Raw genomic sequence first — 18,526 nt, 5'->3', positions numbered from 1 at the left:
ACTGGAAGGAATATAAAACCTTTCATTCCCCATCATTCAGTCAGACCTGAAGAAGCTTCCTGGATGAGAAGCGAAACGTCTTCAAGGGAAAACAAGAAAGTCCAGGTGTCTCATGAAGAAGCACCATCGGGACATTCCCTGTGTAATTGTAATGCCTGGATGGCTGAACATCTCCATAGACAATAAAAGGAACTAATCCTGCACTGAATTTTCCCGTGGCGAGTTGGCTGTGGTGAGTTGTCCTAAACCAGGGGCAGGCAACCTTGGCTCTTTTATGACTTGTGGACTTCAACTCCCAGAATTCCTGAGCCAGCCATGCTGAGGGGAAAGGGAGAGGTTTCCAAGCTGAGCCATGCTGGCTCAGGAATTCTGGGAGTTGAAGTCCATGAGTCATAAAAGAGCCAGGGTTGCCTACCCCTGTCCTAGACCCTTAAAAAGGGTGGGTTCTCCATTTCTGGAAGTCTTTAAGAGACTGGGCAGCCACCTCTTAGGTGGTTGAGTTGGTTCTCCTTCACTTTGCAGAGGGTTGGACTAGATCAGGGGTGTCAAACTGCCGGCCCGCAGGCCGGTTACATCATACAGAGACCAGCTCCGGCAATGCAAAAAACGTTGCGGTACATTGTGATATGTCACGTGACATGGCGCGTTTGACACCTATGGACTAGAATGATCTTGGGTGTTCCTTCCCACTCCATCCTATGCTTCTTGACACTGAACTGGTAGAAATGAAAACAAAGACTAAGTATGACATGATAGCACTGTTGCAATATCCCAGGGGTTGCTACAAGGAAGAGAGAGTCAAGCTATTCTCCAAAGCGCCTGAAGGCAGGAGAAGCAGCAACGGATGGAAACCTATCAAGGAGAGAAGCAACCTAGAACTAAGGAGAAACTTCCTGACAGTTAGAACAATTAACCAGTGGAACAACCTGCCTCCAGAAGTTCTGAATGCTCCAACCCTGGAAGTTTTTGAGACTGGACAGCCATTTGCCTGAAATGGTATAGGGTTTCCTGCCTGAGCAGGGGGTTGGACTAGAAGACCTCCAAGGTCTCTTCCAGATTCTATTCTATTCCATTCTAATTCTAATTCTAATTCTAATTCTAATTCTAATTCTAATTCTAATTCTAATTCTAATTCTAATTCTAATTCTAATTCTAATTCTAATTCTAATTCTAATTCTAATTCTAATTCTAATTCTAATTCTAATTAATTCTAATTCTAATTCTAATTCTAATTCTAATTCTAATTCTAATTCTTTTCTATTCTGATTACATATGATATCCACCATTTGGAGAAATTGGGTAAGGGGACATTTTTGTCTTTCTCAGAACATGGGAACACAGATACACAGCCACAGCCTGAGCAGAGGGTTGGACTAGAAGACCTCCAGGGTCTCTTCCAACTCTGCTATTCTGTTCTGTTCAGCCCATCCCAAAACAGCAGACGAAGAGCAGAGAGCGAGTGAGGTTCTTTGGGAAAGGAAAATGCTAACGATTGTCCTGAGAGTTGCTATGGAGGAAAAACTTATATGTGTGTGTGTGTGTATATGTATATGTATATGTATATGTATATGTATATGTATATGTACATGTATATGTATATGTATATGTATATGTATATGTATATGTATATGTATATGTATATGTATATGTATATGTATATGTATATGTATACGTATCTGCAGTAATTCAGAAAGAGTTTTTCTTGATGTCTGTCTGGGATTGAAATGCAGTGCCATGCATCTTTCTCTCCCCACTCTTCCCTGTACATGCGCTGTATAATCAATGCAGGCCGTTTTCCTAATGCTTTTCTCATTCTGTTTATTTTCCTAACAAATTCTCTGTCTCTCTTTTTTCTCCCCCCACCCAACCCCCAGAAAAAAAAACCTCAAGAGCCAGGAATGACGTCTCCTGCATCAGAAGGGAGAAAACTTCAGTTGAGCGGAATGCGGCTTCATAAATAGCAAACCACAAATGTTTGACGGGGGCAGCAGAGGTGAATTATTCAGGTTAACTAATTCCAAATCTTTTTTTTTAAAGCACAAGGGAGGTGGGGGTGGAGAGAAGATTTAAAAAGGTACAGGGCCACCCTTAAGATTCATAGGCTCTGAAAATGAGGACCATCGGAGTTTTTCTTTGCGTGCTGGCCTTCGTCTCTTGTACATCAGGTCAAATGCCTGGTGGGAGGGGTAAGTAGAATTCAATTATAGAAGATAGAATCATAGTGCTGGAAGGGATCTTGGAGGTCTTCTAGTCCAGTCCCCTGCTAAGTATGCCTAGCTCCTAGGTATCAAAAAGAAGGATTAAGATGATAATCGTCCAGGGTTTGAGGGACATGATAATTTCCAGTAATTTAGGGGCTACTGCAGAGAAACAGTGATCGAATTATTCTGCAAATCACCAGAGGACGGGAGAAGAAATAATGGATAGAAGTTTGTTAGGGAGAGAACCGTGGCTTTTTTTCTCATAGAACGCTCAGAACGGAGTTCCGGCACCTTTTTGGGATGGAACCTTGTAGGATAGGCAAGGCGGGTTGTATGACATGTGTGAGTTCCAGCACTGGAGAGAACCAACCTGGAGCTAAGAAGAAATTTTTTGACAGTGAGGATAATTAATCAATGGAATAGCTTGCTTCTGAGGGTTGTGATTTGCTCCATCACCGGAGGTTTTCAAAAATAGACTGGACCACCATTTGATCAGGATGGCATAAGGTCTCCTGCCTTGAGCAAGGAGCTGGACTAGAAGACCTCCGAGGTCCCTTCCAGAGCTTAATTTTAGAAATCAACTTCAAATTTCCAGGCTGAGAATATAGATCTTTCCTTTCTGGCCGCTGGTGTGTTTTTTTTCCTCTACCTATTTGCTTGTTTTCTTATTAAATTCTATTGCCGTCTTATTGACACTGAGTTTTGCAGACATGCTTGAAGCTGGCAAGCAAATATATTTAAAAGATTATGCTGTGGCGTCTCTCCCTGATATCTAAGTTTATGATTTGGCTCTTCAAACTCTGGCAGAAGCCTCATGCAGAGAGTTGTGTTCTGAAGTTAAGTTTAGTTTCATTCGTGTACTTTTGTTACCCTTTATGGTCACACAATATTTAATTGTATATACCTAATGAACAACTTACTTGCTACAATGGGAATATCATTAATAGTTATATGCAACTACATATCCTAGTGATTTTGTCTCTCTTTACAACTCACCCACCCACAAAAATTTAGGAAATTAATCCAGATTTGGGCAGAAAAAAGAACTGAGTGAAATTTAGAAGTGGAAAGCAAAGAAAAAAAGATTGATCCTGACTTCCTTATCTTATTCCATGTAGCATGGAACTCCTTGCTACAAGATTTGGTGGTAATGTTTCTTGCAAATTGAGAAAAGAGGAAAGGTTGGATGCTCAATGAATCTCAGCTCCTTGTTGTCTTCATGCAACCAGGCAAACTAATGATCTAATAGCCATTAGTAATAATAATAGTAATAATAACAACAACAATAATAATAATGTTGGAAGGGACCTTGGAAATGATGATGATATGATGATAACTGTGTTGGAAGGGACTTTGGAGGTCATCTAGTCCAACCCCCTGCTCAGGCAAGAAACCCTATACCATTTCAGACAAATGGCTGTCCAGTCTCTTCTTAAAAATCTCCAATGATGGAGCACCCACAACTTCTGGAGGCAGGTTGTTCCACTGATGTTGGAACAATTGTCATTGACTTAAAGCCATAACTGGGATCAGAATTTCCATTGCTAAGCAACATGGTCATTATATGAGGTACACCCCATTTTATGACCTTTTTTGCCACGGCTGTGAAGCGAATCTCTGCAGTTGTTAAGTGAATCCTGCAGTCATTAAGAGAATCCAGCTTCCCCCATTGGCTTTGCTTGTCGGAAGCCGGCTGGGAAGGTCGCAAATGGCGATCAACTGTTGTAAATGTATGCTGGTTGCCAAGCACCCAGATTTTGATCATGTGTCCATGGGGATGCTCCTATGGACCTAAGTGCAAGGACTTGGTCATAAGTCACTTTTTTCAGTGCCGTTGTGACTTTGAACAGTTGCTATAAGAATTGTTGTAAGTTTTAAGTGAAGGCTATCTATACCAGGGCTCTTCAAACTCGGCAACTTTAAGACTTGTGGACTTCAACTCCCAGAATTCCTCAGCCAGCAAAGTTGAAGTCCACAAGTCTTAAAGTTGCCAAGGTTGAGGACCCCTGATCTAAGACAAGCAGATATAGTTGTAGGTAGGTAGGTAGATACATAGGTAGGTAGGTGGATGGATGGACGGACGGATGGATGGACGGATAGATAGAATTCTGGGAGTTGAAGTCCACAAGTCTTAAAGTTGCCAAGTTTGAAGACCCCTGATCTACAGTTTTCCTCAGCCTTAGCAACTTTTAAGAGATGTGGACGTCAGCTCCCCGAAGCGGCTGGAATTAAAATATGCACCTCTTCAAGTTCCCAAGTTGAGAAACAGCAGACTAGTAAAAGCGAGGCACCATTACAGTGTCCATTTTACCTACTGCTAACTTGAGTTTCTTCAGACGTTAGTACTTATGCAGGCCCAAACCCAGACAAAGTGGGTTAGTTCAAAACCAGATGAAACATATTGTGTAAATAAAGATCCTATAAAAGAAATCCTCTTTCTAAGGATGGCTTTTAGCATCAGATCTAATTTATTCCTGAGGAAAACTCCCCAAGTGTCTCTCCAGATGACAGTCTCTCTGGATAACATGTATGCCACATGTTCCTGAATTCATCCATTTTCTGCAGTCGCAAGCAAAATAACCGTATTATTGTCTTTTCACAGCAGTGTCAAACCACAACCAGTCCTTTAGCCGGCTTTGGCCTTCATACTCATTCACTTCTTCCCATACAACTAGTGTGTTGTAGTGTATTGGCGTAGTGTATGTGAGGATCCAGACCGTGTGGGCTTTGGTAATTACCAATGACAATTTTGTCAGTGTGCATATATTCTAAATATTTTCTAAATTTTGGCTTGGCACCCAATGTGCCGATAACCACTGGCACCAACATGGCTGGTTTATGTCATAATCTTTCAATTCCGATTTTCAGAGCTTAATACTTTGCAATCTTCGCCAATTCTTTATCTTCTATTCTACTCTTTCCTGCTAATGGCACATTCATTATCCACGCTTTCTGCCTTTCGACCCCAGTTAAATCTGGTGCGTTATGACATTAGACTTTATCGGTTTGTATTTGGAAATCCCTTAATATTTCAACTTGATCATGTCTGAGTACTTTTTCAACTCTGTGTTCCCACTAATTTTTCTTTACTGTTATTGCTGTGGTTCATCACACAGTCAGCCAGATGTTTGGACTGGATTTGACATTTTTATCCATTTTTTGAGTCCTTCCCAAGGACCTGGGACAGGCAGATGTTATTGTTTGATGACGTTAAAAGGTGTCATTGCGGGATGGAAAACGGTTCCAAGTTGCTATTTTAACCAAAGGAACAGAATAATGGGAAACCTGAACCCATTTAGCCCTGTATGTAAATGCAGCAACTGGTTTTTTCACTTTATTACCCGCTTTGGGGGGGGGGTCTACACCTTCTCTCTCAGCCCAGCCTCCCTCACAGGGTTGTTGTGGGAATAAAATTATGAGCAGCCCGGTGTCCATAGCAGCCTTTTGCTTTCAGAGAAATGACAGGATATAAATACCTTCATGCAGAGGTCCTCAACCTTTTAGGCATCAGGGACCGGTTCCATGGACAGAGATTTTTCCACGGACAGGAGGGGGCCTGGTTTTGTGTGTTGCCTGTATCCTGCGGATGGGGCTTTGCTTGTTTGTACGGCCCGGTTGCTGGCATGCCGTGGCCCGGTACTGGTCCACGGACCAGGGGTTGGGGACCCTGCCTTAATGGAGCCTCCTTGTAACCTGGAAGAGGCACTGGGCATTTCTAGGCTGAAAGTTACAGCTTTTTACAGGAGCTTTGGAGCAGAAGGGCAAAGATGAATTTTACAGCTTTTACAGGGGGATGTTCTTCTTAAAAGGAACCTGCATTAGAATATTAGAATAACAGAGTTGGAAGGGGAAGTCTTCTAGTCCAAACCCCTTGTCAGGCAGGAAACCCTATACCATTTCAGACAAATGGTTGCCCAATCTCTTCTTAAAAACCTCCAGTGTTGGAGCACCCACAACTTCTGGAGGCAAGTTGTTCCACTGATTAATTGTTCTCACTGTCAGGAAATTTCTTAGTTCTAGGTTGCTTCTCCCCTTGATTAGTTTCCATCCGTTGCTTCTTGTCCTGCTTTCAGGTGCTTTGGAGAATAGCTTGACTCCCTCTTCTTTGGGGCAGCCCCTGAGATACTGGAAGACTGCTATCATGCCCCCCCTCGTCCTTCTCTTCATTAAACTAGACATACCCAATTCCAGCAGCCATTCTTTATATGTTTATACAGATGTAAGAGAAAGATATTCCTGAGCCATTTTCTTTGCAAACCAGGATTAAAGCTGCCAAACCTAACTGGGGCTGAAATTGCTTTTATAGGGCAAGTAGTTGTGTCCATACAGACCTCCCCCACCCTCACACACCCTGAACCCTTGAATTGCAACTAGGAACCACACAAGATCACTGAGTGCAGGGCATCTCAAAAAGGCTATCATGGCACCAAAAAGAGGCAGAAGGGAAGAGCCGAAATAATGGTGAGTTGACAACCAATTTGGTCCAGTGGTTAAGGCACCAGGATATAAACCAAGAGACAGTGAGTTCTAGCCGTGCCTTAGGCATTAAAGCCATCCGGGTGACTTTGGACCAAGGAAGAGCTTGAAATGGCTTTGGAAAGAGATTAACTAGACAGAGAAGAAAGAAAGAAAAGGTCTAGAAATCACTTATCAAGAGAGATAATGGGACTTCCATATTAAGTAGCAGTCTACTAATTTATCAGAGGTTATGGCAGAAGAATATTATTAGTTTAACACCCCATTCTATCTGCTCGACCGATGCAAGAACTAAAATGCTAGACAAATTATTTACTGATTTATTAATTATGGAAACAACACAGTTGTGATTATTGTTATAGCTTTCATCTGAGTTAAATAAATAAACTCAGTTAAATAGAGTTGTTCAATACAGTCTCATCTCTGACTTCTAGTTTGGTTAATTAACCATAACTACATATTTCAGTTGATTTTGTAAACTGCATTGAGTATTTGCTCTGCAGAGAAAGGTGGTCTACAAATTCAATCACAGATAATTCAATCACATAAAACCAGAAGCCAAGTTACGTTGGTGGGATGGAGTGCAAATTATTATTATTATGACTGGCAAATAGAGGTATTTTCCCAACCCAAGGCCTTTCAGATATTTTCCTCTCCTCAAAGAGGAAAAAAAATGTGAGAAGCAGAGTTTTTAAACATTTTACATTTTACTTTACTTTACTTTACTTACAACCATTCATTTAGCAACCATTTGAAGTTACAACAGTACTGAAAAAAGTGACTTACAAGCAGTCCTTGCACTTAGGACTGTCACAGCATCTTCATAGCCATGTGATAAAAATTTGGGCACTTGGCAACTGGTGTGTATTTACAACAGTTGTAGTGTCCCAGGGTCATGTGATTCACCATTTGTGACCTTCTCGGAAAGGTCACTGGGGGAAATTGGATTCGCTTAATGATTGTATGATTCAGTTAATAACAGCAGTGATTCACTTAACAACCAGGGCGAAAAGGTTGCAAAACTGAATGTGACTCACTTAGCAACCATTAGCCATAGAAATTCTGGTCCCAATTGTCATAAGTCAAAGTCACAGCTGTGAATCAAGTCCTGAGAGTTTTCAGAAAGAACCCGTGCAGAAATTTCAGCCTTCCCCAACTGGTGCCCACATTGGTTGCAATAGATATAATTTCACCCTTCAGGCTATGAAAATGTGCAGAAAATATGGCACATATTAAAATATGAGGCGGGATGTCTTGGGAAGCTGTTTTTTTGTGTGTTTTTTTAACTCACTCAGCGTTTCTCATATGTTCTAGGTGGGGATCTTTCTCCTCAGATGCTAACAGAGATGAAGGAAACCAACAAAGCGCTGAGAGAAATCAGAGAACTGTTAAAACAACAGGTAAGAAGGAAGTAGACGAGTCTTTTCTTTGCCAATACCTTAATGTTTCTTTGCAACGGAAGCAAAACAGAAATCTGGTGCATTTATCAGCTGAGCAGCTAAGAAATTAACTTGCTTGCTGGGAGTTCAATTGGGGGAAATGTTGAACGGGGGTGGGTGGGGTTGGGGCGGGGGCCTGAAATGAGTCGTTTGCAGAGATCACATAAAAGAGGGAATGATTTAACACTTGAAATAAGCTGAATCCCCATGATTCACTATGCTGCTAAAAGAAAAAGAAAAAAACAGCCCCAATTTCCAACCTTTCTCAAGCTTGGCAACTTTAAGCGGTGTGGACTGCAACTTCCAGAATTCCCCAGCCTGGCTGGGGAATTCTGGGAGTTGCAGTCCACACCACTTAAAGTTGCCAAGGTTGAGAAGCACTGCCCTAAACCCCAGTGTAGCATGTTTCCCAAACACAAATATCTTCATCTAAAGGTTTAACTTTGGCTCATACCCTTTCGGCACCGAGAGGGTTGCATAAATACTAGTCCTTTAGGGAGGTTTATGCTTCAAGGTAAGTATGCAGCTAGAGAGGGTAAAAAAAAACACCAAGATGGTGGCCCCAACCATTTGACTGGAGCCCCACCCTATTATATGTGCATTGTGGCAGACATTAAAAAGGGGGGTAGTGGTTCTTGCATGGTTGAGCTGCCATCTTGACTTTTTTGACCCCACCCTGCAGACATCTCTGCATAGCTGAGGCCCAGAAAATGGGATAGTAACAACCAAGCAAAGGATTTTACGTGGAGCGGCCATTTCACTTGTTCGTCCTTATGCAAAGCAAACAAAAGCCCCCTCCCCCACTGAATTTTCCCACAGAATAAAGGTAGTTAGTAACTTAACAATTGCAGTGATTCATTTAACAACCGTGGCAAGAAATGGGGCATAATTCAGCTGACAACTGTCTCGCTGAGCAACAAAAATTTTGGGCTCAGTTGTGGTCGTAAATCAAGGACTACCTGTAAATGTTTAGGGTGCAAAGAGGCATCCCTTTCTCAAGGCTATGGAGTACCCAACTACGATACAGGACAGCTAGAAGCTGAAAAAAATCAAAAGCTTAGTCTCTGGGAAGATACAAAAGGCTCCTGAAAAAGAGGGTATGTGGAGACAATCTCTCCCTTGGGCTTCCAGAAGCTGACTAAACAAAAAAAAAACAAAAAACAAAAAAGTAAAGTCTCTTAATTGTATGTACTAAATGGAACCTCCACAGGCAGGAGCAGTTTATCTTTGACTGTGAAAATTCCGAGGCTGACAACTGTCGGCCTTTGGGGCCTACTCACTGATTTGCCTGAAGGACTCAGATGGCCGCCGCTGACCTTTTCTGGTCCTGCTCTGTCTGCCTGCTTCTTATGCAACACCACATTCCTCATTCTCTTTTCCTCCTGCTGTTGACTGCAGCCTCCTCCTGCCAGCTAACTGGAAAAACAGACGGGCAGACCCCCGTGCCAGGACAAACTCCAGGCAGCAGCACAAGGGCTGGCGGGGGTATGGGGGTGGTGGAGGTGGGGAGGTGGCTGCCCTTTTGGCTTTCCACTCCTGCTTTGTCCTAAATAAAATCAGCCTCTGCAACAGCCCTGGGTAGCAGTTGGGAAGAACTCCAGAGGCAGCGCTGGAGAAAGGATTACTGGGGAGATGTGCGTGTCTAGTCACACACACATACTGCAATTCCCAGCACCCAGGCCATTTCCATCAGCCTCGTGGGGTACACCAGATAGGAATCGTCACTAGATGAGGGAATTCAACTTTAAGACGCATGGACTTCAACTCCCAGAATTCTCCAGCTAGCACGCTGGCTGAGGAATTCTGGAAATTGAAGTCCATACGTCTTGACGTTCAGATTGAGAAACGCTGTGAGTTTAGAGTCATCTTACGGAAGTCTAGCATGGTAGCACCTCCAAGCGCAGAAACAGTCTACCTGAGGTTGGGAGGATTTCTGTAGATAGCTGAATGTTGAACTGGCTGGACCTTCATCAAGATCCAACAAGGCAGTCCTTGTTCCCCGTTCCATCCCATCCTATCCTGCTTTTTCCATTGATGATGATGATGATGATGACGTTATTCATTCAGTCGTGTCCAATGCTTGGCGGTTCTATGGGTCAGGCCTCTCCACATCTTCTGATCTTTTTTCCATTACACAATCCCTTTTCAACAGAAGGAAGCAATTCCCACCTTCCCCTTCTAACCGTACTCGTTCTGTGATCTCCTGTCTTAAAAAAAAATTAACTTTTTTTAACAAATGCATTTGGCATGGAGGGAGATAAGGGCCCTTTTTTTGCCCTGCGAAAGGACACTTCTGTCATCTCCGGGCTCCCTGCCGGGACCGGGGCAAGGAGGCTAACTCAGTTCTGTCCCATTCTCCAACAGGATCTGGATTTGATTAAGGTACTGAAACAAACAAACAAACCCCAAATTGTATGGAAATGGTTTATTTTGCTAGAGAGCTTACGGTCTGCATTTTCACCAGACGGATGCTCACAAAGCTGCCTTCATTCCCCTGTGTCCCTCAATCTTTCAGCTGGACTGAGCAAAGAGACCATCCACAAGCCTTGACTTATGACCACTTACAATAGCTTTTTAAAGTTATAAGGGCACTGAAAAAAGTCACTTATGACCAGTTTTCAGACTTATGACCGTTGTAGCATTCCCCATGGTCATGTGATCAACATTTGAGTGCTTGGCAACTGGCATGTCTTTATGATGGTTTGCTACAACAAACAATAATGATCAGGTTGGGGTTAGAGCTGGAGGTTTCTTACCTCACAGCTTGCAAGAGGAAATGGGAAATGCTAGCTTGTCTAAGCAAGCTTTCTTCTGGGTGCAACTTTGGAGGGTTTTTGAATATTTAAGCAGGATTAGAAATGGGAAATGGGAAATGTCCAACAACTGACCAGGTATAATCCTGCTTAAATGTTCAAAACCCTCCAAGGTTGCAATAGAACAGAATATCTATAGTTCAGAGCTCAACCGTGGAGACTTTGGTGCTCTCTGAGCTCCGTTGTTTGTTTACGGACATTTCATCACCCAGCTGGGTAACATCATCAGTGTGAGGGAGTGTGAGGTTTTTTTTTCCTGCTTATATACAGTAACTTGCCCTTCCAGCATTGGTGGGGTGTTGGTTTTCTTCTGATGGTAACTTGATAAAATGTTTTCTGGTTGTCTTGGAGTAAGGTTAGACAACAATCAAGCAGGATTAACACTAATTATGTGACGTGACAGAGTTGGACAAACTTTCTTATTCTAAGTGCTAGCAAGTTTTGCTGTTACTAAAGATTATGAACTTTTTCCGATTATGATTTTCCGCAGGTCAAAGAGATCACCTTTTTGAAGAACACGGTGATGGAGTGTGATGCTTGTGGTGAGTCCAGTTGAAAAGGGGCTGGTGTTTGTTTTAACACTCACGTTTCAAGTTTTGTAAAAAAAAAAACGAAAGGAGGAAAAAAAAGGCTCTCTGAGCCAAGCCTTCGGTCCTGACCATCATCACTTGGATGTTTCCCGCAGGAATTAGATGGCTGAGAACCAGAAATATTAAAAGACGGTTAAAAGCTGGCAAAGCCAGTTTCAGATTGAAACATTTTAAATTGTTTTTCTCCTGAGTGAGATCTTGGGTATCTCTCTTAAACTTTGGTTTGGCAGCACAATCAATGTTATTAATGTTATTGAGCACTGTGGATGCTCCAGTTTTAAAAAAGAGAGCAGACAGCTATTTGTCTGTAATAGTACTATAGGGTTTCCTGCCTGAGCAGGGGTTGGACTAGAAGACCTCCCAGGTCCCTTCCAGCTCTGTTATTCTGTTAGGAAGGAGTATTAGATATGTTCACTGCTTTGAGTCATGTACAAAAATAATAAAGGCACGACATAGATAAAATAAAATATGAATAAACACATGAAAAACTTGCTTAGCAATGGAAATTCTGGTCCCAATTGTGCTCATAAGATGAGGACTACCTGTACTGTCCTTAAACATGTAAGAAATATATTCCAATGATATCTAAAATGATATTAAAAGATCCAAAATTATATAAAACACATCTGTGTAGCAGGAGCTTGGCTTATTGAGGACTAGTGGTTCTTACACGCTGCTGTGCAAAAACACAGACACATGTGCTGTGGCTAGGCTATAAATGGCATTTCATCCGAAAGCAGCATCTGGAGCCAGGCTGGGTCTAAGTGAGCAGGATATTTGCTAATCAGAGGGAGGATCCTGTTCATTGTAATCTGCAGAAAGCGAGGAAGAAACAGCAACCCAGTTAAAAAGCAGCAGAGAATTTTCCCCCTTCCTTTGCAATTTCCTCCCTGCCAAAGGCTGAGGCATTTCCACTTAGGATCACAGTGTTTGTCTCCCACTAATTGCCACTGAATGTATCAGAAGGTGCCTTGCACTCACTGGTAAGATTAAATGATTGAAAAAATGAAAGAATGTGTGAAATCACCAAAAGCTCCAGGCTTTCTTACTGCTAAGAATGGGTGCCTTTAAAGGCTGTCTGCTGGGGTTCTGGAAGGGGTGTGTGTCAGAAAAGCCAAGATGGCAGCCACAATCACGTAAGCCTGACCCCCTTTTTAAAAAATATGTAATAAATGTGCAACGGGACGCGAGGATAACTTTGGGAGACAAGAGGAAGAGAGACAGCCAGGAGACAATCGAACAAGAGTTATCTCAGCCCATGGAAGGAATGGGGACCTGGGAAACGTCTCAGAGGAGAACCTACATAGTTTTGTGGAGAGTAAAAATTAAGGAGGGAAGAAATGCTTTTAGACTTGCAAGATCGCTTAGATGGTAGAGTTAGAACACGGGACTTTTGTTTCTGCATTACAGTGTTTATAATTTTTTAAACATCTGTTAAGGGCCTGTGGGCTGCACACTGCCAATTCCTTGATTTAAAGGGGAATTCCTTGATTTAAAGGGGAAAAATTATTGCAGAAGAGAACATCAGTGGCATGCAAGAAGAAAGGGGGGAGGAGAGGAGGAGGAGGAGGAAGGGAAGGAGGAGGAGAAGGAGAAGGAGGAGAAGAAAGAGAAAGAGAAAGGTCTGGGTGACTGTGCAACCAGACACAACAATGATATTAATGGAGGTGGTCAAATCTCTCTTTCTCTCCCCAGGCTTGGACACCAGAGCGAAGGGCCCTCCAATCAATATGACCATTTTTAACCACTGTTCACCGAATCCATGCTTCCCAGGGGTCACCTGCACCACCACCCTGACCAGCTTCCGTTGTGGGTCTTGCCCTCTGGGTTACACAGGCAACGGGACTCACTGCACCGACATTAATGAGGTCAGGGTCGGCTGCTGCTCTGAACAGGGACCTTGTTGCCAACTAGGCGCTTCCAGAAGAAAGGGCTGAGGATCGGGCAGGGCCTGGCTGTTTTGCAGGGTCAGACTCCAAGAGCCTTTCTTGGATCCAGACCAGATTTTTCCTCTGGAAGAAAAATAGGAAATTTCTGACTGTCCCTTAAACCAGGAGATTGTGAATTCTAGTCCCTCCTTAGACATGAAAGCTGGCTGGGTGACTTTGGGCCAATCATCAGGGGACTGAGAGTTCTAGTCCAGCCTTAGGCATGAAAGCTGGCTGGGTGACTTTGGGCCAATCACTAGGGGATGGAGAGTTCTAGTCCCGCCTTAGGCATGAAAACTGGCTGGGTGACTTTGGGCCAATCATCAGGGGACTGAGAGTTCTAGTCCTGCCTTAGGCATGAAAGCTAGCTGGATGACTTTGGGCCAATCACCAGGAGACTGAGAGTTCTAGTCCAGCCTTAGGCATGAAAGCTGGCTGGGTGACTTTGGGCCAATCACTAGGGGATGGAGAGTTCTAGTCCCGCCTTAGGCATGAAAACTGGCTGGGTGACTTTGGGCCAATCATCAGGGGACTGAGAGTTCTAGTCCTGCCTTAGGCATGAAAGCTAGCTGGATGACTTTGGGCCAATCACCAGGGGACGGAGAGTTCTAGTCCCACCTTAGGCATGAAAGCCACCTGCACTGTTCCAGAGAATCAGTGATTAATGTGTGTGTGTCTCTGTGTGTGTGTATTTGTATGTATGCATGTATCTAGCATGTGTATATGTGTGTTATGGATGTGTATGGGTGGACACAGACTTTCTTTAGAGAGCCAGCAACAGAATTTCATTTTTAATGTGTGCCAGTGTGCTCACAGAAAAAAAAAGAGAATAAAGGTTACGTTATCTTCGTAGCATCCCACCCCATTTGTGGACCCAAGAGATTCAAGATGGCTTTAAGCTACTTTATAATTCTTTCAGGTCAGTGGGGCCCAAGGCACTGGTGGGGGCAGCCTCTACCCATCTCAGAAATGCCCACTCCTAACAGGGCATCTGGATGGGTGGGCAGCAAAGCCACGGTTTTCCTCTCGGTCCCCAATGGGTGCCTCTTCTCTCTGCAGTGCACCACCAATCCCTGCTTTCCCAGAGTCCGCTGCGTCAATACGGCCCCTGGTTTCCACTGCGAGTCCTGTCCTCCTGGCTACAGAGGGCCAGGCCTCCAAGGAGTCGGTTTGGCCTCTGCGAGGGCCAAGAAACAGGTAACAAGCGTTTCCTCCTCCGAGGCGAATTTTTAATATTGGCAGGGCATACAGGACATCCTCGACTTACGACCATAAGTCACATTGGTCATTAAATGGGTCAGTACACAGCTGATTTTATTACCATTTTTGCAGTGGTCATTAAATGAATCCATTGACTGCAGGGTTTCTACCCCCCCAAAAAAAGTGGCCACGTGACTGCGTGATGCTACAGATGGCCACAAATGTGGGCCAGTGGCCGAGTGCCCCAAATGCTATTATGTGACCTTGGGGTGGGGTGGGGTGGGGTGACCAACTGTCCAAACTTCAGATCTGGGTCAGAAGGAGCCCTAGGGAGTCTGTCATAACATGAGAGTCATTAAACGAACAGACGTAATCTTAGAATCTTTTCTGGCAATCGTTAAACATGTTTGCTACGGGTGTTTCTTGCCAGAAATTGGGAAGAAATGCTGATTTCCAGCAAAAATGTCATGAATCACAATCACGTAACAGTGGGATGCTGCCGAAGGCAAGGTCAGCTAGTTACCGAGCGCACTAAACGTGGTCACGTGACCACGGGGAGGGGGTTGGCCTGGCTATCGAAAGTTCAAAATTCGGATCCTAAGAACTTTTTTGGGGGGGGTCCATTTTAACGTTGAACAATTGCTAAGTGCCCAGTCATAGATCAAGGATGACCTGTAGAAATAGTCCTTGAGTTACAACCGCAACTGAGCTCAACATTTATGTCGCTAAGGGAGACAGTTGTTAAGTGGGTTTTGCCCTGTGTTATCTCCTTTCTTGCCACAGTTGCTAAGTGAATCACTGCAGTTGTTAAATTAGTAACACGGTTGTTAAGTGAATCTGGCTTCCCCGTTGACTTTGCTTGTCAGAAGGTCACAAAAGGGGATCACATGATTCCCGGGACACTACAACCATCATAAATAGGATTCAGTTGCCAAGTGACATCATTCTGATCCCATGACCATGGGGATGCTGCAACAATCATAAGTATGAAAAATAGTCATGTCACTTTTTTTAGTGCTGTTGTTACTTTGAACAGTCAGTAAATGAATGGCTGTAAATCATATAATGTTCCCATCGTTGGAATCCCATCCTTCCTCCTGATTCCTGTCTGTTTGCTTTACCAAACAGTTGCTGGAATTGGGTATGTCTAGTTTATTGAAGAGAAGGACGAGGGGGGACAGGATAGCAGTGTTCTAGTATCTCAGGGGCTGCCCCAAAGAAGAGGGAGTCAAGCTATTCTCTAAAGCGCCCGAAAGCAGGACAAGAAGCAACGGATGGAAACTAACCAAGGAGAGAAGCAACCTGGAACTAAGGAGAAACGTCCTGACAGTTAGAACAACTAACCAGTGGAACAACCTGCCTCCAGAAGTTGTGAATGCTCCAACACTGGACGTTTTTAAGAAGAGACTGGACAGGCATTTGTCTGAAATGGTATAGGGTTTCCTGCCTGAGCAGGGGGATGGACTAGATGACCTCCAAGGCCCCTTCCAACTCTGTTATTCTATTCTAAACAGGTCTGTAACGATGTCAACGAATGCGAGGAAGGAAGTGCCAGACTCTGTGTCCCAAACTCCATCTGCATTAACACCCTGGTAACTATTCTTTATACCACTTTGTCTCACTGCCTTCTCAGAACTGGACTTTTATTACCTCCAGAGTGGGTGGGGGGAAAAACTGGACCAGCCTTCTCCGACTTGGTGCTCCCTTCTTCTCTCTTTCCGTCTCCTTGCAATTTGATCTTCATGGGTTGCTTAGCTTTCCAAGATTAGTGAATCTCATCTAAGAGCCGCCAGCTGCCGGCCACTCTTCTGGCTCACTGCTTCCATCGCACTGATGTTTCAGAAGAGGAAGGATTGGCCTCCAGCCAGCCATACTAGCCTAAACTTCCTGTTGTGTCTGGGTTTGGATGAGCATCAGAATGCGTGTCCCATCGTAAGCCGTTGAATGGCTTCCAGAACTGGACATGCATTCAATGAAAACCAGCGGGGGGTGGTGGGAAATCTGAGTTTGGAAGTTCCATTTGAGCCTCTGCTGCTCTGGAGTCAGTGGAATTCTGTCAGTCTCAGAGCATTACCGCCCATTTGGAGGCTTTAAATCAGGGGCGACCAACCGTGGCAACTTTAAGACTTTTGGACTTCAACTCCCAGAATTCCCCAGCTTGGCTGGCTAGGGAATTCTGGGAGTTGAAGTCAAAAAGTCTTAAAGTTGCCAAGGTTGATCGCCCCTGATTTAAAAGAAAAGCAGAAAAAAAAGCATTTTAGAGGTTTGTTGGTGTTCTCAAAGCATGGTTGTTATTTTTGCATACGTTACATTACCAGGCTAGATAACATCATCTGTGCAAGGGGATTTGCTGCTTATTTATACATGAGCAGCTTGTCGTGTCAGTTTTCTTCTTCGTAGTTCCTTAATTAGGGCATTATTTCTTTCCTGATTATTCATCTGGTGCTGTTTCCTGCATCTCTGGCTGTTGGCTGCTAGGGAAGATATGCTCTGGGCCGTTTCCCCCCTTTCTAGATTTTTGGTTATTATGTCTTTTAAATGGTCAGTGGGTGGGGCTTTACTAGGTGGTTGTATGTGCTGATTGGTCAAAATGGCCAAAGAGTTTTCAATTGGGTGCGCAGCATCTCCCTTTGAAAGCAATGGGCGCTCTTCAGACGTAACAGGAGTCACTACATCAGGGGTCTTCCAACCTGGCCCTTTTATGACTTGTGGACTTCAACTCCCAGAATTCCTCAGCCAGGCCCGCTGGCTGAGGAATTCTGGGAGTTGAAGTCCACAAGTCATAAAAGGGCCAAGTTGGAAGACCCATGCACTACATCAGGGGTGTCAAACTCAATTTCATTGAGGGCCGCATCAGCATTGCAGTTGCCCTCAGGGGGCCAGGTGGGTATGGCCAGGGTGGGCGTGGCCTACTGGGTGGGCGTGGCTAGAGTGCGTATGGCCTACTGGGTGGGCGTGGCCAGCTCTACATCGTTTGCATCAAGGTTGCCTATGGGGGCCTGGGCAGGAGTGGGACAGATCTGAGGGTCTCTGGCAGAAGGAGGGTCTCTGGGCCAGGGCCAAGGCAGTGGGGGCCGTTCCCTCACTGTTTCCAGGATGGCTTCGCGGGCCACATGAAACCACTTCACGGGCCGGATCCGGCCCCCGGGCCTTGTGTTTGACATGTCTGCACTACATCATCAGAGAGAACAGGATTTACACCTGCAGTCTTAAGTATAAGACTCCACTTAGAATACTGCAGCCAGTTATGGTCACCATATTATAAAAAAGATGTTAAGACTCTGGAAAGAGCGCGTAGAAGAGCAATAAAGATGATTAGGGGACTGGAGACTAAAACGTATAAAAAACGGTTGCAGGAATTGGGTTTGTCTAGTCTAGTGAAAAGGACTAGGGGTGACATGATAGCCGTCTTCCAATATTTGAGGGGCTGCCACCAAGGAAGGGTGGTGGTGGTGTCAACCTATTTTCCGAAGCACCAGAAGACAAGACAAGAAAGAATGCGAGGAGGGAGAAGCAACCTAGAACTAAGGAGAAATTTCCTGACAGTGAGAACAAATAACCAGTGGAACGACTTGCCTCCAGAAGTTGTGGCTGCTCCAACACTGCAGGTTTTTAAGAAGAGATTGGACAATCACTTGTCTGTAATGGTATAGCAGGGGTCTTCAAACTTGGCCCTTTTCTGACTTGTGGACTTCAACTCCCAGAATGCCTCAGCCAGCATGCCTGGCTGAGGGAGTTGGAAGTCCACAAGTCATAAAAGCATGCCTGGCTGAGGAATTCTGGGAGTTGAAGTCCACAAGTCATAAAAGGGCCAAGTTTGAAGACCTCTGGGTTATAGGGTTTCCTGCTTGAGTAGGGAGAAGGCTAGAAGACCTCCAA

The 18,526-nt window shown here is 44.2% G+C and overlaps 1 protein-coding gene across 1 annotated transcript in view; it reads left to right on the top strand.

Moving 5' to 3' along the window:
* Nucleotides 1-2,110: 2,110 nt before the first annotated feature.
* COMP (cartilage oligomeric matrix protein) overlaps nt 2,111-18,526 on the top strand; it is a gene marked incomplete at its 5' end in the record, with an annotated part of 38,164 nt that continues 21,748 nt past the window's right edge. Inside the window, 6 exons of the mRNA XM_081318769.1 lie at nt 2,111-2,186; nt 7,992-8,077; nt 11,420-11,471; nt 13,215-13,387; nt 14,507-14,644; nt 16,162-16,239. Of these exons, the coding sequence (XP_081174895.1) occupies nt 2,111-2,186; nt 7,992-8,077; nt 11,420-11,471; nt 13,215-13,387; nt 14,507-14,644; nt 16,162-16,239 (603 nt within the window). The remainder of the gene's footprint in view (nt 2,187-7,991; nt 8,078-11,419; nt 11,472-13,214; nt 13,388-14,506; nt 14,645-16,161; nt 16,240-18,526) is intronic.

Source organism: Vipera berus (genome assembly GCF_964194415.1).
Source record: "Vipera berus genome assembly, chromosome: 1".
Taxonomy (NCBI): domain Eukaryota; kingdom Metazoa; phylum Chordata; class Lepidosauria; order Squamata; family Viperidae; genus Vipera; species Vipera berus.
This window is presented reverse-complemented; position numbering and strand designations above follow the sequence as displayed.